General features: G+C 43.1%; 1 protein-coding gene across 3 annotated transcripts in view; it reads right to left on the minus strand.

The window, feature by feature from the left end:
* The window catches only part of pde1a (phosphodiesterase 1A, calmodulin-dependent), a 228,350-nt gene that overhangs the window by 19,811 nt on the left and 181,867 nt on the right, over positions 1–26,672 (minus strand). For 2 of the 3 annotated variants that reach the window (XM_067987680.1, XM_067987678.1), the window contains exons 12-14: positions 25,308–25,428; positions 15,317–15,504; positions 7,070–7,396 (exon numbers count right to left, since the gene is read on the minus strand). In XM_067987680.1, coding sequence (XP_067843781.1) covers positions 7,070–7,396; positions 15,317–15,504; positions 25,308–25,428 — 636 coding nt within the window. Of the gene's footprint in view, positions 1–4,655; positions 5,395–7,069; positions 7,397–15,316; positions 15,505–25,307; positions 25,429–26,672 lie in introns of those variants that run through there. The other variant, XM_067987679.1, reaches the window with a different exon arrangement.

Here is a 26,672-nt window from a genome sequence, read left to right on the forward strand (position 1 = left end):
ACCCATTTACCTTAACTTTTTGTTTCCTATCCATCAACCAACTGGTTATCCACACTGCTACATATCCTCTTATACCATATCCCTGAATTTTTCTAATAAGCCTCTTGTGAAACACTTTGAGATTGCCTCGTGAAAATCCATACACAATACATTTATTGCATTCTCTTTATCTATCCAAGCGGTCACTTTTTGAAAAATGGCTATTAAATTTGACAAACATCACTTGTCTTTAACAAATTGGTGATGGATGTTCTTGATTAATCCATGCATGTTAATTAATCCAAGCAAGCAGTAATTTTACCTTGTTTTTGACCTGTCCTTCTTTGCCGATGGCCTGATTGGTTTTGGCAAGTTTACTTTTGGGTTGCTGCTGGCTAAGTGAGATCCACGTGCTGGGCACCAGCGGCATTAGCATTGGTGTTGTGCAATATAAAAGCAGCCCATGTACCGGCAAGTTTCACACATAAGGACTGCCTTTCAAATGATTTTGAGAGAACTAGTGTGTAAACACTTGGAAAAGTGTAACTTGTTAACCATCAGCATGGATTCAGGGAAGGGACATCATACGTAACTAATCTCCTGGAGTTTCTCCAAGGTATTACTGACATATTGCACTGGAAAAATGAAATTGTTATTGAGCTTATGATAAAGTTCCACATTAGCAATTAATGGCTGTTTGTGTGTCACAGAGGTAAAGTATGGCACTCGACAGACAATTGGATTGCAAACAGATCATAGGATAGCCAAAAACAGGAACTTTTTAGGCTGTAAAGGGATTATAAGTGTGGTACTCCAGGGGTCTGTTTGTGGACCCTTGCCATTTTTAAACATATTAATGATTAGGATATAGTAAGAAAAAACTCTAATTTTCCAGCTGACAACAATATAGGTGACAGGGCAAATAATGTGAAATAATGGAGACAGATTCAAAAAGATTTAGTTTTTTTTAGCTAATTGGGCTAATAGGTGGCAGAGGCAATTCAATGGTGATAAGTATAAAATAATTAATGTGGGACCAAGAAATCAGAAGAAAGGTACAAATCTATCACAATTTAATGCTTAGCTGCAGTTAATAAAAAGGCAAAGGTGTTGTTAAGTTACGTTAGCAAAGGGCTGAGTAAAATTATTGCTATATAAGGCATTGGTTAAAGCCCATTTGGAGTCCTCGAGGCAGAAGGTTTTAACCCAAAGGATAACAGAGCTGTGGAATAAGCTGCCAAGGAAGGCTGCTGGAAAGCAGACAACATAAATGGGTTCAACAGTCAATTAGATGAGTTCTTTGAGAGAGAAGGGATTGAGAAATATTGGGGTAGATTTTAATGGTGTTGCACCCAAGTGTACTGGCTCACTTGGGTGCAGTGAATACAGATAAATCAGGTGGGCAAGAACGTGCCAATAAAGCAGCCTGCCTGATTTTCTATCCATTAACTTAAAAGGACAGAAAATCGGGCAGGCTCTATTAAATGCCATGTCCTCCTCCCCACCCAATTTTCCTGCATTCTCCATGCCAGGCATCAGGTCAAACATGGGCAAGGAAACCTCCTGCTGATTACCACCTACCGCCCTCCCTCAGCTGATGAATCAGTCCTCCTCCATGTTGAACACACTTGGAGGAAGCACTGAGGGTAGCAAGGGACAGAATGTACTCTGGGTGGGGGACTTCAATGTCCATCACCAAGAGTGGCTCGGTAGCACCACTACTGACCGAGCTGGCCGAGTCCTGAAGGACATAGCTGCCAGACTGGGCCTGCGGCAGGTGGTGAGTGAACCAACACGAGGGAAAAACCTACTTGATCTCGTCCTCACCAATCTACCCGTCGCAGATGCATCTGTCCATGACAGTATTGGTAGGAGTGACCACCGTACAGTCCTCGTGGAGACGAAGTCCCGTCTTCACACTGAGGACAACACCCAATGTGTTGTGTGGCACTACCACCGTGCTAAATGGGATAGATTCAGAACAGATATAGCAGCTCAAAACTGGACATCCATGAGTTGCTGTGGGCCATCAGCAGCAGCAGAATTGTATTCCAGCATAATCTGTAACCTCATGACCCCACATATTCCTCACTCTACCATTACCAACAAGCCAGGGGATCAACCCGGGTTCAACGAGGAGTGTAGAACAGCATGCCAGAAGCAGCACCAGGTGTACCTAAAAAAGGGGCCAAACTGGTGAAGCTACAACTCAGGACTACATGCATGCTAAACAGCGGAAGCAACATGCTATAGACAGAGCTAAGCAATTCCACAACCAACGGATCAGATCAAAGCTCTGCAGTCCTGCCACATCCAGTCATGAATGGTGGTGGACAATTAAACAACTAACGGGAGGTGGAGGCTCTGCAAACATCCCCATCCTCAATGATGGCGGAGTCCAGCATGTGAGTGCAAAAGACAAGGCTGAAGCATTTGCAACCATCTTCAGCCAGAAGTGCCGAATGGATGCTCCATCTCGGCCTCCTCCCGATATCCCCACCATCACAGAAGCCAGTCTTCAGCCAATTCAATTCACTCCACGTGATATCAAGAAACGGCTGAGTGCACTGGATACAGCAAAAGCTATGGGCCCTGACAACATCCCAGCTGCAGTGCTGAAGACTTGTGCTCCAGAACTAGCTGCGCCTCTAGCCAAGCTGTTCCAGTACAGCTATAACACTGGCATCTACCTGACAATGTGGAAAATTGCCCAGGTATGTCCTGTCCACAAAAAGCAGGACAAATCCAATCCGGCCAATTACCGCCCCATCAGTCCACTCTCAATCATCAGCAAAGTGATGGAAGATGTCATCGACAGTGCTATCAAGCGGCACTTACTCACCAATAACCTGCTCACCAATGCTCAGTTTGGGTTCCACCAGGACCACTCAGCTCCAGACCTCATTATAGCCTTGGTCCAAACTTGGACAAAAGAGCTGAATTCCAGAGGTGAGGTGAGAGTGACCGCCCTTGACATCAAGGCAGCATTTGACCGCGTGTGGCACCATGGAGCCCTAGTAAAATTGAAGTCAATGGGAATCAGGGGGAAAACTCTCCAGTGGCTGGAGTCATACCTTGCACAAAGGAAGATGGTAGTGGTTGTTGGAGGCCAATCATCTCAGCCCCTGGACATTGCTGCAGGAGTTCCTCAGGGCAGTGTCCTAGGCCCAACCATCTTCAGCTGCTTCATCAATGACCTTCCCTCCATCATAAGGTCAGAAATGGGGATGTTCGCTGATGATTGCACAGTGTTCAGTTCCATTCGCAACCCCTCAGATAATGAAGCAGTCCGTGCCCGCATGCAGCAAAACCTGGACAACATCCAGGCTTGGGCTCATAAGTGGCAAATAACATTCGTAGCAGACAGGTGCCAGGCAATGACTATCGCCAACAGGAGAGAGTCGATCCATCTCCCCTTGACATTCAACGGAATTACCATCACCGAATCCTCCACCATCAACATCCTGGGGGCCCCCACTGACCAAAAACCTAACTGGACCAGCCATATAAATACTGTGGCTACAAGAGCAGGTCAGAGACTGCGTATTCTGCGGTGAGTGACTCACCTCCTGACTCCCCAAAGTCTTTCCACCATCTACAAGGCACAAGTCAGGAGTGTGATGGAATACTCTCCACTTGCCTGGATGAGTGCAGCTCCAACAACACTCAAGAAGCTCAACACCATCCAGGACAAAGCATCCACCACCCTAAACATTCACTCCCTTCACCACCGGCGCACTGTGACTGCAGTGTGTACCATCCACAGGATGCACTGCAGCAACTCGCCAAGGCTTCTTCGACAGCACCTCCCAAACCTGCGACCTCTACCACCTAGAAGGACAAGGGCAGCAGGCACATGGGAACACCACCACCTGCACGTTCTCCTCCAATTCACACACCATCCCGACCTGGAAATATATCGCCGTTCCTTCATCGTCGCTGGATGTCAAAATCCTGGAACTCCCTACCTAACAGCACTGTGGGAGAACCTTCACCATATGGACTGCAACGGTTCAAGAAGGTGGCTCACCACCACCTTCTCAAGGGCAATTAGGGATGGGCAATAAATGCAGGCCTCGCCAACGACGCCCACATCCCATGAACGAATTTAAAAAAAAAGATCTTTGGAAAATGGGCAGGTTTGTTGGGTAGAACGACCTTTTCCTGCTGTTAAATACTTTTATGTTGTGATAAGGACTGTTACTGGAAAAGTATTAAACAACACTAGGAATAGAATCTTAGCTGTTACCTGTAAATGAAAACTGAACTGTTTTCCAACAGTTTAACACAGCTTTGTTGAGAGCAACATGGCAAGTTGCCTGGGAACATAACATCACCCACTGATACCTTATCTGAAACTATGCTCCTTAGTTTCAGTGATTCAATTTTCATTCTCTGTGGCATCCTTCCTGTTTAAAAAAACACCTATCACTGTTCTAATATTCAGTCCAATACTTTATGGGAAATAGTTACATATATCTGTGAGGCAAAAACAAAAGTGAGTGCCTTTCTTCTGTATGCATTGTAACTGAACTTAATGCCTTTTCAATAACTGACGGACATTCAGAATCCAGTAACTAAAGGCAAAACATTAACAAAACTCAAGGGTCGTAAACAATCAATATGCAAATTGTCACCATTAGTTTTTTTAGTACCACTTTATTCACCATTGTCTAATTCTCTACCTCAAGCTGAATCCAACCACTAGTCCAATTTTAAACATAAATAGAATCAATTGTACAAACTTCATAGTTATTTCACCTTCATCTTTGCAAATGCAATAACCTCGCTCTTTCATTTATTAGTCATATAAGAAATCTGGCACGTAATTTTGACCCTTCTTTTCATTGCATGCAGCTCCTTCCTTCACCTTCAGACCGATTACTCTAATGTTGTTTTCTAAGGGAGGTTAATAATTTGTGCAGATACATTTTTAAAAAAAATGCAAATCTTAAATAAAAACAGAAAATGCTGGTAATGCGCAGCAAGTCTGTCGGTCTCTGAAAAAAAACTAGAAACTGGAAGATAAGCAAGCGCCTTTACAAGGACTGAATAAAACTTAAGAGAGGAAGGCAACAACAGATAAAATTGAAGAGTCAGATACACTGGCTTCTGTCACAGAGAGGTAGGTTGCAAATAGGCTTTTTAAAACGCTGGAAGTAAACAAAAAAACTGCACACTCGCCTCTGAATCAGAAGGTTGTGGGTTCAAGCTCCACTCCAGAGACTTGAGCACATAGTCCAAGCTGACATTCCAGTGCAGTACTGAGGGAGTGTTGCACTATCGGAGGTGTCATCTTTCAGATGAGATGTTAAACCGAGGCCTCATCTGTCCTCTCAGGTGGACGTATCACTATTTTGAAGAACAGGGGAGTTCTCCTGGTGTTTTGGCCAATATTTATCCTTCAGTCAACACCTAAAACATGTAATTTGGTCATTTATTTCACTGCTTTTTGTGGGAGCTTGCTCACTGTGCACAAATTTCCTACATTATAACAGTGATTACACTTAAAAAAAAAGTACTTAATTGACCGTAAAGTGCTTTGGGACATCCTGAGGTCGTGAAAGGTGCTATATAAATACAAGTTCTTTCTTTTGTTTTGATGTACAAGTATCAAACTCATTGTGGAAATGAAAATGTATTAAAAGAATAAAAGGCTTGAAAATAGCTGCATAAAGCTGTGAAAGGTATGGTAGGTTATACACACACGGGGTGATCTTACCCCTACCTGCTTGGCAGTTGGCCAATTAAAATCACCCTGGTTACTTACCAGCCTTGAAGCCGCTGGGACTTGACTGTTCCCAATTTTAACCCAGCCAACTCAGCAGAGAGCAATGACATCCACCCAAAAATGACAGGGTCCTTTTAACATATGCATATCGAGTCCTGATTACATCATTGGGACCCAACAGCAATTTTAACTTGGCGGCCTAAATGGAAAGCCGCAGTGGCTTACCAGCCAGGTGAAGACAGTGGAGAAGAGGATCATGGGCCAGAAGAGGCCCAAACAGGTAATTATTCACTTTCCTTGCAGGGCCAGGAAAAGCTTCCGTGCTCTTACGGTCCCCAAAAGGAAAGCTCTGGCCTCCCCTGCCATGGACTCATCCCCTTCTTCCCGATCACAAGACCCCTGTGGGACAGCACCGGCAACCAATCCCGACCCCTACGTAGTGTCAGCGGGTGGCTCCCAGAACGTGTGATTTTCCACTACTTCCCACCGACATCCTGTGGGGATGGGTGGGAAGACGGCTGACAGGATTTAAATGAGGCCTTGGAATTAAAATAGCCTGGGCCTCAGTTTTGGAACAGCGGGTGAGTTTTTAACTCACACTGCTACCCACCCGCCCAAAACGGGCCCGGAGTTGAAATGGGACATACACACTTCCATAACAGAGGGGAAAGAAGTGGATGATGGATGGGGCTAGCAGGCAAGAAAAAGAGAAAATAGCTAAGGTCCAAAGTCACCGTGCAGACCAGATGGCAGAGTGGCTAGGAAAAAGACATGATACTGTTCCTGAAATCTCTTTTGAAGTTGGTTGGAACGGTGCAGGAGGCCAATGATGGAAAGGTCAGAATAGGAGTAGGTTGGGCAGTTAAAATGGTGAATCACCGGGAGGTCAGGATTACACTTGCTGACAGAATGGAGAAATTCAGCAAAGCAGTCAACCAGTTTGTTTTTGGTACCTCCAACGTGAGCACAAATACAGAATACTAAATTGGACGAAGGACACATAAATTTCCATATCACAAAAGAGCACTATTTATGGCAATATTACCACATCCATTCCCAGAAACCTACACCTCTATTTGTTGACATACTCAGTTATGCATGAATCAAACCAGCTGTCATATCCTGTTACTTCAGGAATTATTGCCTACTTCGTACATAGTAATGCACTATTTGATGCAAGCAGGAAAAAAAATGAAAGATTCGTAAATATGTAATTGCATCATGGTTTTAAACATCCTTATGTTAAACCCTTCTTTCATCTGTCTTTGTTCCTAACTGAGGCCAGAAGATATTGACCCCTGAATGATAATTGATGTACTTTTCTAAAGTATGACTACCTAATCAGTGAATGGGAGTTACCATTCCATGGTGGTCGGTGTTGAATCAGCGTCTCTGCTCGGTTAGAATCGTTTTCCCAAATAGCGGAATCACAGCTGACGGTGTGAAGGTGTTTTTGCAGAGTAGGACTACTGGCAGCTGGTTGGGCCATTGAATGCTGGGAAGGCTGATTGACAGGTGCCTTAGATGGAGGAGAGTTTTTTTCCAAGGACTGTTCATCATGTCCTTTATTAATGTTATCATCTGCTGCTATCTGGTTCGCTTTCTCGATGTTATCATCATTGTTCTTGCTGACGGTGTGCTGGTCATCGTTCTCTTTTTGTTCTGTATCTTGCCTTATTTTTTCTTCTGTATCTTGCAAAAATGTTTTTAAGAGGGAAAAAGAGAATACCTATTATAATAGTTACACAATAAGGTAAAAGTTAAATTAATTTTATACCTAATGAATTAACTTGTTTAGGATCACAGTAAAAAAGTTTACAGGAACTTCTCTATCTTAAATAAATTCATCTGTAAATTTCTTTTAGACAAATATAATATTTTGTCTGCTTGAGATTGGACACTTTCTTACTATTATTTCTGATTATTTCCCCTTCTTCCTCTTTTCCACCTTTCCTTTCCCTTTCTCCTTCATCTCCTTTCCCTGACACTAAAACAACATGCCAAAACTATAACTGAAAGGAATTGTATTTCCCCTTAAATTTTAGATTACTCTATAACCTTTCTTTCTCTCTTTATCTTCCAAAGATGTTGACTCCTTGCTGGAACATAATTTCAAGGGTGCTGGACATCCTCCAGTATCTCACTCAATTGGCCATTAGTCATGGATGAGTCTTACAGTCAGAAGGGACTATTCAGTCATGGAGGGCATCATAGCCAATTTAATTCTGTCCTTGATCAATGTTCAGCATTAGCATTTCTAGCAAAGGACACTGACTATCAAACAGGAGCAAGGATCTTGGCCAATTATTTCCTCATTAATCTTGATGCAGCCTTAGCTGAGATCTGCTAACTGAACAGAGATTGGAGTGGTGATACTTGGGACTTTCCTGATCTGTATGACTCAGGATCTCACTGGCTAACCTTCCTAGCTCCTCGAGGGAGCTGCCTTTATGATCTTTAGCTTTAGTGCTGGAAAAAGATTACTATAAAATAACTTAATTAATTCAGCTATAAATGAGTTGATTTTTATGGATCAAAAACCTCCTCAAAAATTACCTCTCAGTGAAAATTAATATTAAACAATAATGGGCTGGAAATTGCTCGTAAAATAACGATGAGTCCAACAGCGCTCACTGTTATTAATGGGCAAATTGAAGAGAAAGTTCCGGCGACCGCAATGCGCAGTCAAACGCGGAAATCTGGAACTTACTCTTCCTGATTCATCGGTGATCTGAAAGCTTCGCGTTAAAGGGACCTCGCCAGCTGTAATCAACGGACCAGCCCGAAATTGCTGCACTGCCCAGCTGGAAACTAACTAATCTCGCCAAAACAAAGGTATGATGAGTTTTTAAGGTCTAAACTAACTTTTAATGGCATGGTAAGTATTAATGACTGCCAAACAACCTCTCTGGCACTGAAAATTAACTTTTAAAAATGTGCAATCTCATCACTCCTGGTAAGGCCTCCCTGCTGACTAGGTTTGCTTCAGTAGTTAATTATAATAGAATCATGTTTGTCAACCACCATCTAACTCAACTAGCCTGCTAAATCAACCACTTTGTCAAAGTCCTGATGATAAACCAATAGATTCAATCGGAATAATGTCCCACCAATATGTCCACTCATGGGGCTTGATTTTCATAGTAAAAAACAGGTGGGTTGGCGGTGGGGGGGCATTGAAAATTGCCATCATTTCAGTCCCGCCCCCAACCCGTCCATTTCCGGTTTTCACAGGGGCGGGATGAGGGGCAGGCAGCCAACCCGCTCCCAGGAGGCAGGTCAATCCTTAAAACCTTTCAAGGAAGCTTTTTAACTAATTCTCGTGAGAGGAGGCGAGAAGGTCCGAGGCAGCAGGTAAATGCCTAGAAAGGCACAGCTGGAGGGCCCGGAGGAGCACGAGTGCTTCCCCCAGGCCCAACAAGCCTACCTGCACCGACCCCCCCTCCCCGATCGCGGACCCCTGACCCCGAACCCGATCCTCCCCCTCTGACCCCGATCCTCCCCTATGATCCCAATCATCTGACCCTGAACCTCCCCCTCCGACCCCGACCCTGATCCTCTCCCTCCGACCCCAATCCTCCCCCTCCGACCCCGACCCTCTCCCTCCGACCCCAATCCTCCCCCTCCGACCCCGACCCTGATCCTCTCCCTCCGACCCCAATCCTCCCCCTCCAATCCCGACCCTCTCCCTCCGACCCCAATCCTCCCCCTCCGACCCCGACCCTGATCCTCTCCCTCCGACCCTGAACCTCCCCCTCCGACCCCGACCCTGATCCTCTCCCTCCGACCCCAATCCTTCCCCTCCGACCCCGACCCTGATCCTCTCCCTCCGACCCCAATCCTCCCCCTCCGACCCCGACCCTGATCCTCTCCCTCCGACCCCAATCCTCCCCCTCCGACCCCGACCCTGATCCTCTCCCTCCGACCCCAATCCTCCCCCTCCGACCCCGACCCTGATCCTCTCCCTCCGACCCCAATCCTCCCCCTCCGACCCCGACCCTGATCCTCTCCCTCCGACCCCAATCCTCCCCCTCCAATCCCGACCCCGATCCTCCGACCCCCGACCTTCCCCCTCAACGATTGCGGACCCCCGCGATGACCCCCGATCCCATCCCCCATGACTCACAACCCCTATGCCCACTATACCCACCCATGCCTACCTATGCCCCTTGCACACCTGTGCCCCTCCATGCCCCCATACCCACCCATGCCCTGGCCGTTCCCCCCCCCCCCCCCACCATCCATGAAAACAAAGACTTAACCGTAGACGTCGTCTCCCTGGCTGGTCTTCCGTCCGACTGAGACTAGCCTGTCGATCAGGCCGGCCAGTTGGATGGGAAACCGACAAAAAAAAATAAAAGACATCGTTACGTCAAAATTGTAAGGAAGTCCGGGAAACCCGTATTAATGGATTTCCCAACCCCAAATTGACCCCCCGGCCCCTTCCCAGCTCCGTTTGAAAATTGAGCCCATGAGGTCAATCACCTCACTAAGTTTACCATTTCTGTAGTCCCAAATTCTGCTATTCCCCTCTGCAAATCAATTGTCAGGAGGTGCAGGTATAGTTGCCATTTATATACTGTATAATGGGGTGAAAGAGTGGACTACATTCCCGTTAACTGTTGCTCTGTTCTGCTCCTCTGGTGCTCTGAGTAATGTCCTCTCATTACCTTCAATAAAGTTTTGTGTTGCCATCAGTGGATTAAAATCTGTGGTTCAAATTTAGATTTTAGGGTGCACCATATATATTACAGCACTGGAAGAGCTGAGTAACAGCTGGCAACGAAAATGTACTGTAATGTATACAGGAATGTACAGAGCTACAAAAGACAAATCGGTCCATTTGGGGAGTCTCAAAATTCAAAATAATCTGTGGAGAAACAGGTCAGGTAGAGCACCAGTTGGGTGCAGAAAGCATTTCCCCATCAGGTATTTTCAGGTCAGTACAGTACTTGTATCATAAAGCTCCCTTTATTGTGCCTTACCATTATATCTGTGACCCAACCTCAGATACTCCCTCCTGCACCAATGTGAGAGTTTTCCATTTCCCATTTAAGCCATCCTATAACCTTTCACATTAAGGCTGCCAATTTAATGCCAAGTTAGTGAAATGTCTGTGCTCTGCTTAACTCCTCCACACTGTGATATTTAAATTGAACTCGTCCTATCAACTGTCGAATCCAGTCCTGACTCATACTGCTGACTTTAAGCATGTTCGATCATTTTGTTTATCCTACTGGGTTGTTTCTGATTTTTAAATCAGCACAAGAGCATGTATTAAAGTCAGGGGATGAAAGGATGACTTGCTGTTAAGATCACAGCACTAGAGGAGCAGATTGCATTTCAGCTGATAGGAATGCTGGGACTCAAGTCCCTCTAAGTCAACCACCTCACTGAGTTGAGAACTTTTGACTAATCAAATTGGTAGTTGACTAAGAGGGGTTCTACTGTAGCTTGAAATATTCACAACCACTATCCTGTTTAAAGGGTTCTCTAGTTTGCCACTTAATCTGATGTTGGATTTTTTTAAACAAAACTTGCAACTAATCTCAAAATGCCATTTAATTCCAGAGTAACACAATATCCAATGAATGCATAAAACCAGGTATCACTTCTAAACCAAAATATAATTATATAGCCTGAGGTCTAAAATGCCATTTCCAGGGAATCACTACATACCCACAGACTATAGGTGCATCTTTATCTCAGATCTTCATTCTTTAAGTGATTCCATAAGAACTGTTAGCAAAATTAGAGCCCGTGGGATTAAAGGGACAGTGGCAGAATGGATACAAAATTGGCTAGGGGACAGATAGCAGAGAGTAGTGGTGAACGGTTGTTTTTCAGACTGGAGGGAAGTATACAGTGGTGTTCCCCAAGGGTCAGTATTAGGACCACTGCTCTTTTTGATATGTATTATAGACCAGGACTTGGGTATAGAGGGTATATTTTCCAAGTTTGCAGATGACACAAAACTCAGAAATGTAGTAAGACATAGGCAGACTGGTGAAATGGGCAGACACATAGCAGATGAAATTTAACGCAGAGAAGTATGAAGTGATACATTTTGATAGGAAAAATGAGGAGAGGCAATATAAACTAAATGGTATCATTTTAAAGGGAGTGCAGTTGACAGAGAGACCTGGGGGTGCACATACACAAATCTTTGAAGGTGGCAGGACAAGTTGAGAAAGCTGTTAAAAAAGTAAGGAGTCGCACAACACCAGGTTATAGTCCAACAGCTTTATTTGAAATCACAAGCTTTCGGAGCTTTGCTCCTTCGTCAGGTAAAGGAGCAAAGCTCCGAATGCTTGTGATTTCAAATAAAGCTGTTGGACTATAACCTGGTGTTGTACGACTCCTTACATTTGTCCACCCCTGTCCATCACCGGCATCTCCACATCACTGTTAAAAAAGCATATGGGACCCTAGGCTTTATTAATAGAGGCATAGAGTACAAAAGCAAGGAAGTTATGCTAAACTTTTATAAAACACTGGTTAGGCCTCAGCTGGAGTATTGTCTTCAATTCTGGGCACCACACTTTAGGAAGGATGTCAAGGCCTTAGAGAGGATGCAGAACAGATTTACTAGAATAGTACAAGGGATGAGGGATTTCAGTTATGTGGAGAGACTTGAGAAGCTGGGGTTGTTCTCCTTAGAACAGAGAGGGTTAAGAGGAGATTTGAGAGACGTGTTTAAAATCATGAAGGGTTTTGATAGAGTAAATAAGGAGAAACTGTTACCAGTGGCAGAAGAGTCAGTAACCAGAGGACACAGGTTTAAAGTAATTGGCAAAAGAACCTAAGGCGACATGAGGAAACATTTTTTTACGCAGCGAGTTGTTATGATCTGGAACGTACTGACTGAAAGGGTGGTGGAAGCAGATCCAATTGTAACTTTCAAAAGGGAATTGGATAAATACTTGAAAGGAAAAAATTGATAGGGCTCTGAGGAAAGAGCAGGGGAGTGGGACTAATTGGATAGCTTTACCAAAGAGCCATCACAGGCACGATGGACCGAATGGCCTCCTTCTATGCTGTATCATACTATGAATCATGAAGCACAGCTGTTAGAAGTTCAAAACATATCCAACAAATAAATGCCACTGTCTGTTGTTAGATATGTGCCTATCGATTGTAATACTTCAGATGAAAGCAATCTGTTACGACTAGGCAGCTCCAAGAACAATGGAACAGCTATTTGTACTGAGTTATGGGGGCAGATTTTAACTCTCGCAACCCAGCAGAAACAGAATGGTAGCAGAGTTAAAATTGAGGTGGTGGACCAACCACCTTGGTTCATGCTCTGCTGCCATTTTCCCTGGGGCCTTCTACTGGGTGGCTGAGGTACCCACCAGAATCAAGCGGGAGCCTCAGTAATCTATGCAAATCAGAAAAGGTCTGAAAAGGTAAATGTTGAAATTAGTTTGTGAGGCCAGGAGGAGCAAAAGTTCTCCTCCAGGCTCCACAAGAATACTGTGGGCTGCTGCCACCACAGGCTCCCACTTTGTGCCATCACAACCCACCTCTGGAACTACCTTTTTCCTGGTTTTCCCAGTTTGGCCTCTGCAATGCCCGATATTACGCTGGTGGAGAGCCAGTGAGCTGCAACAGGACACCCGTTTAGTGGGTAAGAGGTGCCATGTTATAGCGCCCAGCCCTCAAAATGGACAGGGCCGCCAGCTGGCAGGATTGAGTGGCCGGCTGGCCAGTGCATTTCGACGGTTGGCGACTCAATAGTTAAAATCTCTCCTATCCTATTGACAAGTTTTACGTAGTCACTAATTGTCTGAGACTTAGTATCACCTAGTTAAAGAATAATCTTACTTACGTCATCACATCACAAAAGTAAATGATTTAGGCACTATTCCAGGAAAATTAAGCAATAGCCTTGAAGCTTCATTGGTAAACTAGTCACTCTCTGGTGGGTTCACATAAACCATGGTCAAGGAAATTAAAATCAACCAACATATCGGGATTTAATAAAGCATTAAATTTAAACTCCACAAAAATAAAATATTTCACAGCAGCACTCTCAAAATACTCTGCACCTGAAGTACTAAACACTTTTGCCCTTTGCAGCCAGACCCAGTTCCACTGAATCCATGTGATGTGTTTTTAATGATTAACAAACTAATAAGTTTTCCAATGAAGGCAGTCTTCAGTCACTTTCATTGCAGCAGAAGCTGTACACAATGTTTGGTTGCTGTTATCTATTTAAGCTGATTTGCATATTAATCATAGAAAATTCCGGCACAGAAGGAGGCTATTTGGCCCATTGTGCCCGTGCCAGCCGATAAAGAGCTATTCAGCTTAATCCCACTTTCTAGCACTTGGTCCGTAGCCCTGTAGGTTACGACACTTCAAGTGCACATCCAAATACTTTTTAAATGAGTTGAGGGTTTCTGCCTCTACCACCCTTTCAGGCAGTGAGTTCCAGACCCCCACCACCCTCTAGGTGAAAAAATTTCTCCTCAGCTCCCGTCTAATCCTTCTACCAATTACTTTAAATCTATGCCCCCTGGTCATTGACCCCTCTGCCAGGGGAAATAGGTCTTTCCTATCCACTCTATCTAGTCCCATCATAATTTTATATATCTCAGTTAAATCTCCCTTCAGCCGCCTTTGTTCCAAAGAAAACAACCCCAGCCCATCCAATCTTTTCTCATAGCTAAAATTCTCCAACCCTGGCAATATCCTCGTAAATCTCCTCTGTACCCTCTCTAGTGCAATCACATCTTTCCTGCAATGTGGTGACCAGAACTGTACACAGTTCTCAAGTTGTGGCCTAACCAATGTTTTATACAGTTCCACATAACCTCCCTGTTCTTATATTCTATGCCTCGGCTAATAAAGGAAAGTATCCCGTATGCCTTTTTAACAACTTTATCTACCTGTCCTGCTACCTTCAGGGATCTGTGGACATGCACTCCAAGGTCCCTTTGTTCCTCTACACCTCTCAATATCCTCCCATTTATTGTGTATTACTCCCTAAGAATCTCCTCCAGTGTTTTCCAATGGCTTAGTGAGTAGATACCTTGTGTGATACTGAACCATACAGACTAGAAAGGTTGTAGATTCGATGTCTGGTCTGTGCAATTAGCTAGCCTCAGTTGGGGGGATATTTGGGATATTACCATTGACTCAATGGGGGTGAAATTGGTCTTTGGCAGTAGTGTAAACCGGGCGAAATCGAATCGGCAGCCCCTCATAAACCCCAGCCGAATTTCTTTTCCATTAACTTCAATTGTGTGGACTTCAGGTGAGGACAGAGTTGGACTCAGCTTACTGCTCAAACTGTCTGCTGGCATTCGCTACCCTAAGCTCATAATAACCACTTGGGATGAGGTACTGAAAGGCTGCTGATACTTGTAGAATTTTATCCCAGCAAGAATTGGCCCCTTCAGGTAAGGGAAAGAAATTGAAAAAGTGAATATGCTTTGACACAGTTAAAGGTAACAATATAATCTTCACAGCTTATTCACGGGTATCTTGAGTACAGGATGTTCATAATGAATCTAAATCTGCTGAAGGAGTGATCCGATATTTTAAGTGGTTCACGTTCGTATGTATAGAAAGATTAGATACAAAATCACCCCTGCACACCTTGAATTGCCAGCTCTTTCCATTTCTCTTTGTTTTGCTGAATGATGTCCATCCAGTTCAATTTAAAGCTTTTTAGGTCCACAGTGGACACGGAATACTCTGTGGAACAGCCTCCATCTGATGGTACACTCCTTACGCTGTGTCTTCGAATCGAATCTGTACTGGCTCCCACTCCAATACTGGTAAGACTTTAATGACACAAAAATCATTCATGTTAATTACTGAGGTATAATTTGTGGCATATTACTCAATGACATAGAAACCTTTTAAACGTTAGTTAATTATTTAACAAGGATGACTAATGCCAGTTCATATAAAGCCCTGTACTATCAGTTTCTGTAATGAAAATTATATTTCTTCAGTGTGTAAAAAAACAAATTCTTCTTTGGTTTGGTTCTTGTTCCTTCTCATCATTGCCCATTTCATATTATCATCATATCATAGCAGGTACAGCACAGGAGGTGGCCATTCGGCCCAACGTGCCTATGCTGGCTCTTTGAAAGAGCTATCCAATTAGTCCCATTCTCCTGCTCTTTTTCCATAGCCCTACAAATTTTTTCCCTCCAAGTATTTATCCAATTCCCTTTTGAAAGTTACAATTGAATCTGCTTCCACCGCCCTTTCAGGCAGCGCATCCCAGATCATAACAACTTGCTGCGTTAAAAATCTTTCCTCATGTTGCCTCTGGTTCTTTTGCCAATTAAATCTATATCCTTTGGTTACCGACCCTTCTGCCACTGGAAACAGTTTCTCCTTATTTACTCTATCAAAACCATTCATGATTTGGAACATGTCTATCAAATCTCCTCTTAGGCTTCTATGCTCTAAGGAGAAGAACCCCAGCTTCTCCAGTCTCTTCACATAACTGAAGTCCCTCATCCCTGGTACCATTCTAGTAAATCTCTTCTGCACCCTCTCTAAGGCCTTGACATCCTTTCTAAAGTGTGGTGCCCAGAATTGAAGACAATACTCCAGCTGAGGCCTAAGCAGTGTTTTATAAAAGTTTTAAACAATTTTACAACACCAAGTTATAGTCCAGCAATTTTATTTTAAATTCACAAGCTTTCGGAGACTTCCTCCTTCCTCAGGTAAATGTTCAAGAGCTCCTTGAAGCCTACGCATTTATACATATAGAACAATACATGGTGTTTACAGACTGCCCCTGCAACTGCCCGTTGCCAAGGCAATCACCGTGTTCAGACAGAGAGGTGTCACCTGCAGAACCCCCGAATACACATTCAACAAAAAAACAAACAGGGAAAAAAAACAGAGAAAAAAAACAGAGAGAGGCAGAAACATCCGGAAGGCAGAGAGAGCCAGCAAATGACCCATTATATTAAAAACAGATAACATTTGTTCGCTGGTGGGGTAACGTGTAGCGTGACATGAACCCAAGATCCCGGTTGAGGCCGTCCTCATGGGTGCGGAACTTGGCTATCAATTTCTGCTCGACGATTTTGCGTTGTCGTGTGTCTCGAAGGCCGCCTTGGAGTACGCTTACCCGAAGGTCGGTGGATGAATGTCCATGACTGCTGAAGTGTTCCCCGACTGGGAGGGAACCCTCCTGTTTGGCGATTGTTGCGCGGTGTCCGTTCATCCGTTGTCGCAGCGTCCGGATGTTTCTGCCTCTCTCTGTTTTTTTTCTCTGTTTTTTTTCCCTGTTTGTTTTTTTGTTGAATGTGTATTCGGGGGTTCTGCAGGTGACACCTCTCTGTCTGAACACGGTGATTGCCTTGGCAACGGGCAGTTGCAGGGGCAGTCTGTAAACACCATGTATTGTTCTATATGTATAAATGCGTAGGCTTCAAGGAGCTCTTGAACATTTACCTGAGGAAGGAGGAAGTCTCCGAAAGCTTGTGAATTTAAAATAAAATTGCAGGACTATAACTTGGTGTTGTAAAATTGTTTACAATTGTCAACCCCAGTCCATCACCGGCATATCCACATTATAAAAGTTTAGCATAACTTCCTTGCTTTTGTACTCTATGCCTCTATTAATAAAGCCAAGGATCCCATATGCTTTTTTAACAGCCTTCTCAACTTGTCCTTCCACCTTCAAAGATTTGTGTATGTGCACCCCCAGGTCTCTCTGTTCCTGCACCCCCTTTAAAATGGTACCATTTGGTTTATATTGCCTCTCCTCATTCGTCCTACCAAAATGCATCACTTTACACTTCTCTTCATTAAATTTCATCTGCCATGTGTCTGCCCATTTCACCTGTCTGTCTATGTCCTTCTGAAGTCTGTTACTATCCTCCACATTGTTTACTACATTTCTGAGTTTTGTGTCATTCGCAAACTTTGAAATTATACCCTCTATACCCAAGTCCAGGTCATTATTATATACCAAAAAGAGCAGTGTTCTTAATACTGACCCCTGGGGAACACCACTGTATACTTCCCTCCAGTCTGAAAAACAACCGTTCACCACTACTCTCTGCTTTCTGTCCCCTAGCCAATTTTGTATCCATGCTGCCACTGTCCCTTTAATCCTATGGGCTTTAATTTTGCTAACAAGTCTATTATCTGGAACTTTATCAAATGCCTTTTGTAAGTCTATACACACATCAACTGCATCACCCTCATCAACACTCTCTGCTACATCATCAAAGAACTCAATCAAGTTAATCATACACAATTTTCCTTTAACAAATCCGTGTTGACTTTCATTTATTAGCCCATACTTTTCCAAGTGCCAATTAATTTTGTCCTTTGATTATTGTCTCTAAAAGTTTCCCCACCACCAACAGAGGAGATTTACGAGGATGTTGCCAGGACTGGAGAATTTTAGCTATGATAACAGATTGGATAGGCTGGGGTTGTTTCCATTGGAACAGAGGAAGCTGAGGGGTGATTCGAGTGAGGTGTACAAAATTATGAGGGGCCTAGGTAGAGTGGTCAGGAAGGACCTATTTCCCTTAGCAGAGGGGTCAATAATCAGGGACATAGATTTAAAGTGATTGGTAGAAGGATTAGAGCGGAAATGAGGAAAAAGTTTTTCACCCAGAGAGTGGTGGGGGTTTGGAACTCACTGCCTGAGAGGGTGGTAGAGGCAGAAACCCTCAATTCATTTAAAAAATACCTGGATGTCCACCTGAAGAGCCATGACCTGCAGGGCTACGGACCAAATGCGGGAAAGTGGGATTAGGCTGGGTGGCTCGTTTCTCAGCCGGCATGGACATGATGGGCCGAATGGCCTCCTTCTGTGCCGTAAATTTTCTATGATTCTAACGTTAGGCTGACTGGCCTGTAATTGCCAGGTTTATCTCTCTCCCCTTTTTTGAACAGGGGTGTAACATTTGCAATCCTCCAGTCCTCCGGCACCATCCCCATATCGAAGGAGGATTGGAAGATTGTGGCAGAGCCTCTGCAATTTCCACCCTTACTTCCCTCAGTAACCGAGGATACATCCCATCTGGACTGGGTGACTTTTCCACTTTGAGGACTGCCAATCTTTTAAGTACCACCTCTTTATCTATTTCTGTCTTACTTTTTTGGTCCTTTGATTTCTATTTGCTTGTTTTTCTTACTGGCTCCTTATTTAGTTTCTATTATTTCTTCTATTGTAATCTTTATTTTTTTGTTGTAGTATTATTTCATTTTTCGTTTTCCCTTTTGCTTTCCGATTATCATTTCTCTATTATTATTATTTCTGTTTGGCTTATTATCCCACTATTCTTTCAGCTCTATCCTTCTTTGGTTTTCGATTATGTTCCTATGACTTGTTAGCTCTGCTCCTGTGACTCGCCAGTTCTTTCCTGTGATCTGCCACCTAAACCATGGTGCTGTCCCTATGATATGCTTGGTTTGTCCCCTCTCCATCTCTCACCACCATCCTCATATTCTCAGCTCTGTCCTTGTGACTGTCGATGAAGCCATGACTGTACTCTGATCTGCCGGCTAAGCATTGGCTTGTCCTGTGGTCTATTAGCCAAGCCATGGCTCAGCCCCTGTGATCTGTCAACCTCAGGCTTTCTTCATCTCTGTGCATTATATCCATAATTTCCCATCTGCTCTTAGTATTTCATGACTGTCCCTATTATTCCCTCACTCTGTCCTCTCCATCTGCCAATTCTATTGTGCTCTGTCTCCTACCTCTGTCTTTGAAATCTCCTGAGTCTGTCTTTCTTTGTCTCCAACCAAATAAGCCTCGATCTCTGTCCTCTTTGTCCTGAAAAATTGCACTCTAAGCAAAATATACAGCCCCACCAACCATTCATTATATGGACTTAGACTGATCTAAATGAGGAACTGTCAGAGATGAAATTTAAATAACTTTCATAGGAGATGAAATAATTGCAGAAATTCGAGCACGGAACAACACATATTTAGGTAATTCTAAAATCCAATGCAAAAAGCTGACAAAAGAACTGTGACATTAAAGCTGGAAGATGATGAGGAACTAATGCATTACAACTTTGGTATGAGCTGTCAAATTGTCATTTCAAACATGCTTTTAATAAGTATTTATGCATTTATCTACTAACTGACAAAAAGTGAACTTGCATAAGGCACATCACAAAAGTGAAATTGTGAAACTGCATAAGGGTACCACTAGATGGTGCTACATCACAAACTAAAGCTAGAAAGTCGAAAATCTCAGATCAAATGATCATCTTTTCATCCTGTCTTTCCATATTTATGAGTCTACCAAGAAACAAAAACACAGGATAAGGCATATTGTTAAATCTCCATTACATATTAGCACTAGTAATTAATAGCAGAAAACAACATAATAATACATTTGTGAAAATATCACTAACTGCTCACTTTATACTTTACTTTATGCACATTTGGACACTTCAACTAATCTATATAATTAATCAACAGTAAGAGGATTGCCTAATTACAAAAACAGTAAGGATCCTTCAAAACCTTTATAAATCTCTCCACACCACTGAAAACTCTCAGCACAAAAATAAAACTTCTAAATGATAGAATCTAATCAAGAAAAGATAAAGGCCCCAATTTGAAACTAATGCGCCTGGCAAGAAAGGGGCATATTCAGGTCAGACGCCCTATTTACACCCCATCTGATTTTTGGCTCCGTTGAAGTTAATGGAGCATAAAATCAGATAGGAAGTTAATCGGGCATCCGACCGAACGCACTCCGTTCTCGCCAGGTGCATTAGGATAAAATCAGGTCTAAGATGTATGGATAATTTCAGTAATTCCGGCCCAAATTGCTGTCATTACCCAGGCAAGATTACATCGAATTACATTGGAATTACAGTACAGAAACAGGCCATTCGGCCCAACAGGTCTATGCCACGTTTATGCTCCACACGAGCCTCCTCCTTCCCTACTTCATCTAACCCCATCAGGATATCCTTATATTCCTTTGTCCCTCATGTGCTTATCTAGCTTCCCCTTAAATGACTCTATGCTATTTACCTCAACTACTCCTTGTGGTAGCATGTTCCACATTCTTACCACTCTTTGGTTAAAGAAGTTTCTCCTGAATGCCCTATTGAATTTATTAGCGACTACTTTATATTTATGACCTCTAGTTTTGGACTCCCCACAGTTGGAAACATTTTCTCCACATCTACCCTATCATTATCTTAAAGACGTCTATTAGGTCACCCCTCAGCCTTCTCTTTTCAATGGAAAAGAGCCCCAGCCTGTTCAGCCTTTCCTGATCAGGAATTCCTCACAGTTCTGGTATCATCCTTGTGAATCCTCTTTGCACCCTTTCCTTTCTACATCCTTTCTATAATATGGAGACCAGAACTGTGCACAATATTCCATGTGTGATCTAATCAAGGTTCCATAAAAGTTTAACATAACTTCTTTGCTTTTTATTTCTATCCCTCTGGAAATGAACCCTAGTGCTAGATTTGCCTTTTTTATGGCCTTATTAACCTGCGTTGCTACTTTTAGCGTTTGTGTACCTGTACCACTAAATCCCTTTACTCCTCTATTCTGTTTAGACTCTATTGTCCAAGCAGTATGTGGCCTCCTTATTCTTCCTACCAAAATGCACCACTTCACACTTAACTATATTGAAATTCATTTGACAATTCCACACCCATTCTGTAAGTTTATTAATGTCTCTTGCATACTTCCTTTGTATTAACTACACCCCCCAATTTGGTGTCATCTGCAAATTTTGAAATTGTCCTTTCGATTCCTGAATCCAATATAAATTGTGAACAGTGGTCCCAGCACCAATCCCTGTGGAACACCTCCACACCTTTTGCCAGTCTGACTAGCTACCCTTAACCCCTACTTTCTGTTTTTGTTTTGTAGCCAGCTTGCTATCCATTCTGCTACCTGTCCCCTGACTCCACATGCTCTGACCATAGTCATGAGTCCACTATATGAAACCTTATCAAAGGCCTTTTGAAAATCCAAATATAGTACATCTACGGCATTACCCTTGTCTACTCTTTCTGGTACTTCCTCAAAGAATTCAATAAGGTTGGTCAAGCATGACTTTCCCTTCTGAAATCCGTGCCTACTATTCTTTATTATATTTTTGTTCTCTAGATGTCTCTCTATTACATCTTGAGTAAAGATTCCGTTATCTTTCCCACCACTGACGTTAAGCTAACTGGTCTATAGTTCCCTGGACTTGTTCTTTTTAAATATAGGAATAACATTAGTTGTCCGCCAGTCCTCTGGCACTATTCCCTTTTCTGATCTAACTGAAGATCTTCACAAATTGGATAATCTCTATGCACACGGGTAACACACAAACAAGTATAAACAACCTACAGAATGCATGTTGGAGCTCTATCACATGAATAGCATCAACTTTAGTGTTAATCCATCAAACAGAAACAGTTCAATAAAACCGAGCAATTTACTTGGTTTGTTTAGTCCCTAAAATTTTTACAATTAACTGATGGGGATATTTTGAAATTTATGCAAAGACAATGAAACGGCAAAATATTATCCTTTTGTAAAACTGAGCATTACAGATTTGATCTCTGGCCTGTGCTGGGTTAACTGATCTCAGTCGGGTGATGCTATAGTTATTTTCAGTGCCCCTGAACTAGGGAGAGGGAGAAAAAAAAAATCAAGATTCCTGCATCTGGTCCCTATCAAGTGAGCTCTGCTGAAAAGTGTGCATGCGTGGATGGCGGGTTTGTGGATGCTCTCCCCAGTCAAATAGCTTCCTGTCACTTAATGTATAGGCTCACACATGAAAAATAATCACTATGGTGAGGCAGCAGATGTTGCCATCTATTGAGCAGATATGTCGGCAAGAGTCAGTGTCTTCAGAAAAGTGGGGAGGAGAAAGAAGTGAGAATTGAAAAAAACCCAATGAATAATAATAATAATAATGATGGTGAATAGCTCTGACACATTTAAGTTTCAGCTTGGCTCAGTAGTATGGTTCTTGCTTCCAAGTTAAAAGGTTTTGGGTTCAAGCCTCACTCCAAGATTTGAGCTGTAATCCACTCTGACATTTCAATGCAGTACTGAAGAAGCACTACGTTACCAGCTGTACTGTACCGAGGCCTCGCTTGTCTGTTCCCACTGCAATATTTGAAGAAGAGCTAGAGAGTTCTTCTGGTGTCCTGGCCAACATTTATCTCTTATCTACTACCACCAAAGAGCAGATTAATTGGTCGCTTCTCTCATTGCTGTTCGCGGGACCTTGTTGTGCACAAATCTGCTACCGTGTTGGCCTAGATAACAAAAGTGACTGCACTTCAAAAAAAAAATAGTTGACTGTGAAGCAATTTGGTACATCCTAAGGATGTGAAAGGCCTTATATAAATCCAAGTTTAAGTTCTTCCTTTTATTCTGGAGTATATTTCATTCACTCTTGTGACACTGTTCACATTTGCAATACTACCGGAACCATTACCTCTATTGATTGTAGGACCACTTGCAATACCATAAAAACAATAGTTCACAACAGGTACAAAAATATTAAAAGAGGAACATGAATTTTCATTTAGTAATGCATGAAGTATTTTAAATGCAAAGACTGTCTACAGAATTAACAGAATATCAACACATGAGATGGACTGTTTCACAACTCACTGAGGTGCTAGTGTGTCAGAATGTACTGTCACCCGTCCTGTACATGTTCATCTTCCAAACAAAGGGTTGTCTCTTAACACTGCAGAGTCATGAAGGTATTATCATCATAAATACATAAGAAGGAATTTTTGTCACAATGCACAACACTGTTGTTGCTATAAATCAATATCAAACATGACATGGCTTGAGAATCACCTGCAATGGCTTCTATTCCCACTCCCGCACTATTACCTCTGGAGTCCCCCAAGCATCTATGCTTGGCCCCCTCCTATTTCTCATCTACATGCTGCCCCTCGGCGACATCATCCGAAAACACAACGCCAGGCTCCACGTGTACACTGACGACACCCAGCTCTACCTCACAACCACCTCCCTCGACCCCTCCACTGTCTTTGATTTGTCACACTGCTTGTCCGACATCCAGTACTGGATGAGCAAATATTTCCTCCAACTAACTTTTGGGAAGACTGAAGCCATTGTCTTTGGTCCCCGCCACAAACACCGTTCCCTAGCCACCGACTCCATCCCTCTCCCTGGCCACTGTCTGAGGCTGAACCAGATGTTTGCAACTTTGGCATCCTATTTGACGCTGAGATGAGCTTTTGACCACATATCTGCTCCATCACCAAGACCGCCTACTTCCACCTCCGTAACATCGCCGGTCTCCGTCCCTGCCTCAGCTCATCTGCTGCTGAAACCCTCATTCATGCCTTTGTTACCTCTAGTCTTGACTATTCCAATGCTCTCCTGGCTGGCCTCCCCTCTTTCACCCTCCATAAACTTGAGCTCATCCCGTTCAACCATCACCCCTCTGCTCGCTGACCTACATTGGCTCCCGGTCTGGGAACACCTCGATTTTAAAATGCTCATCCTTGTTTTCAAATCCCTCCATGGTCTTGCCCCTCCCTATCACTGTAACCTCCTGCAACCCTACAACCCTCCGAGATCTCTGCGCTCCTCCAATTCTCGCCTCTTGCGCATCGCCGATTTTAATTGCTCCGCCATTGGTGGCGGTGCCTTCAGCTGCTTAGGCCCTAAGCAATGCAATTCCCTCCCTAAACCTCTCTCTCCTCCTTTAAGATGCCTCCTCCTTTAGGTCACTTGTCCTAATATCTCCTTATTTGGCTCGGTGTCAAATTCTGTTTGATAACGCTCCTGTGAAACGCCTTGAGACGTTTTTTACGATAAAGGCGCTATATAAATGCAAGTTGTTGAAAATAACAGTCAGCAGCTACAACTGGTACTTGCATTTCATTTTAAATTCCCTTTTCTATTTTGTAGCCTGTATGTCCAGTTTTTTTTCTCTCTTTTAGTTCCTTCCATGCCACGTTCCTACACCCTGAGATAGTGAGCAGGTGACATGTCCCCATGCAATGTTTGGGCCATCCACTATGAAGTATGTGAGTGTAGTGCAGCTAGAATCACCCTCCTACCTCTTCACATATTATTATTCAACCAACAAAGCAACTGAGATTAGAAACTCACAAATGGGGAATTAAAGACATTAACCAACATCGTACCAGTGTGCCCAGGGTATTAGTACACTGCCACCATGCCCCCTTTAGGGTGCCTCCGGGGAACAAACATAATTTTCTGCTGAAGGAAAATGTCCCACTTTTCAACCAACATGGTCAGAGACTATAAAAGATGGTGGTTCTGAATGTGCAGTCCAATAGTGCCAAGCTGAACTTTGAGAAGCACAGAATAAAAATCAATCTCAATCAATTAAATCTGCAAACATTCCAGTTTTAAATTCTGACGACGCTTTTCATGGAGCCGAGTATTGACCTTAGCACAATTACTATGCAAAATACAGTATAGAAATCAACAAAAACTAAATCTCAAACAGAAACTGGATCACATTCTAACACAGTGTAGGAAAGGAAAGTCAATGTTACAAATTTCTCCGTACTGGATTTATTACTTTGTAAAATAAAAACACAAAAAATTGACTGATGTGTAAATGCTATTTAAAAATGTTAAAACAAACCTTTGCCGTCGAAAGCCGGAGGTCCCGGGTTGAGAAGCTTCCTCGAGAAGAGGAGTTATTATTTTTTCTGCTATATCTGTCAGAACAGAGAAGGTTGGCTCCACAATAAAATCAATAAAACCTGTTTGAAATAAAAGTTCAGTATTACTAATAGCTCACAACTAGATAAACAGATTTCCTTAAATATAAATTTAGATTTAAACAGCCTTGTGTGCTTTTGAATGTCATGACTCACTAAATCCACAAAGTCAGATCCAGCAGAACTTTAAATAACCTCTTATAGTACGGAATAGTCAAACATGTGGAAACTAAGCATTGTGAAAACTCATTAAAGATATTTGGAATATTCAATGTACTGTAACCTTTTTAATATTAATGATTGAGATTTCACATAATTCTATAATCGTTGCTATGGGATGATACAATGTGTGCTCATGCATTATAATGTAAATGGTAATGATAATTTGAGGCGCTCAAGATACAACAGGTTTCAGCTCTCCTGCTTATCAGTACTACTTAGGGTTTATTTAGTTGTCATTCTGCATACTGCAACAAGAATTACAGAAAATGTATAATTTTCTTGCAGCTTAATTAATATGACCAATTTAAGATATTGTTTGGTGTGGTGTTTTAAGGAAGTTTTTTTTTCCCCTGATAATGAAATACCCTTAAGCGATAAACAACATTATCACAAGAGAGAGAAATTCGGCAACACACTGGCAGTAAAACGGGCCCAGATTTTCAAAGGAAATTGTGGGTGCATTGGGAGCGGGCTGCGAAAATCAGGGAAATCCTGAGCGGGTGAGGAAGCCGGCTCCAACCCACTAGACTTCCGGGTTCCCCACAGACGCATCTGTGTGCGCGTGCACCTCACAAATGCGGAAGTCCTGCCGGCAATTAAAGCCGGCGGGATGATAGTTAAAGAACCAAATGTACCCGAGGTACTTAAGGTACTTTATTTCTGATGTAGTAGATAGTTAAAACTATTTTAAACTTACCTGGGCAGCTTTCCCACGGCTTCCGATTCACACCTGGTGAAACCAGGTGTGAAGGGCCGGATCAGGCAAAAATAAACAAAATAAATAAAATAAAAAACCTTTGCACAAAGTTAAAAAACAAAATACGATGTCCGATGTCTCCATCTCTGACGTCCCCCTCACCTCCCTATGTCTCCCTCTCCGATGTCCCCCTCGGTCCCCGATGTCTCCCTCTCAGCCCCCGATGTCTCCCTCTCCGATGGCCCTCTCTGCACCCCCCTGCCGATGTCCCTCTCTGCACCTCCCCCCGAGGTCCCTCTTTGATCCCCCCCTCTCCCCTCCACTGATGTCGCTCTCCGATCTCCCCTTCTCCCCCGATGTCCCTGGC

The sequence above is a fragment of the Heptranchias perlo genome, chromosome 7, assembly GCF_035084215.1.
Source record: "Heptranchias perlo isolate sHepPer1 chromosome 7, sHepPer1.hap1, whole genome shotgun sequence".
Classification (NCBI taxonomy): Eukaryota; Metazoa; Chordata; class Chondrichthyes; order Hexanchiformes; family Hexanchidae; genus Heptranchias; species Heptranchias perlo.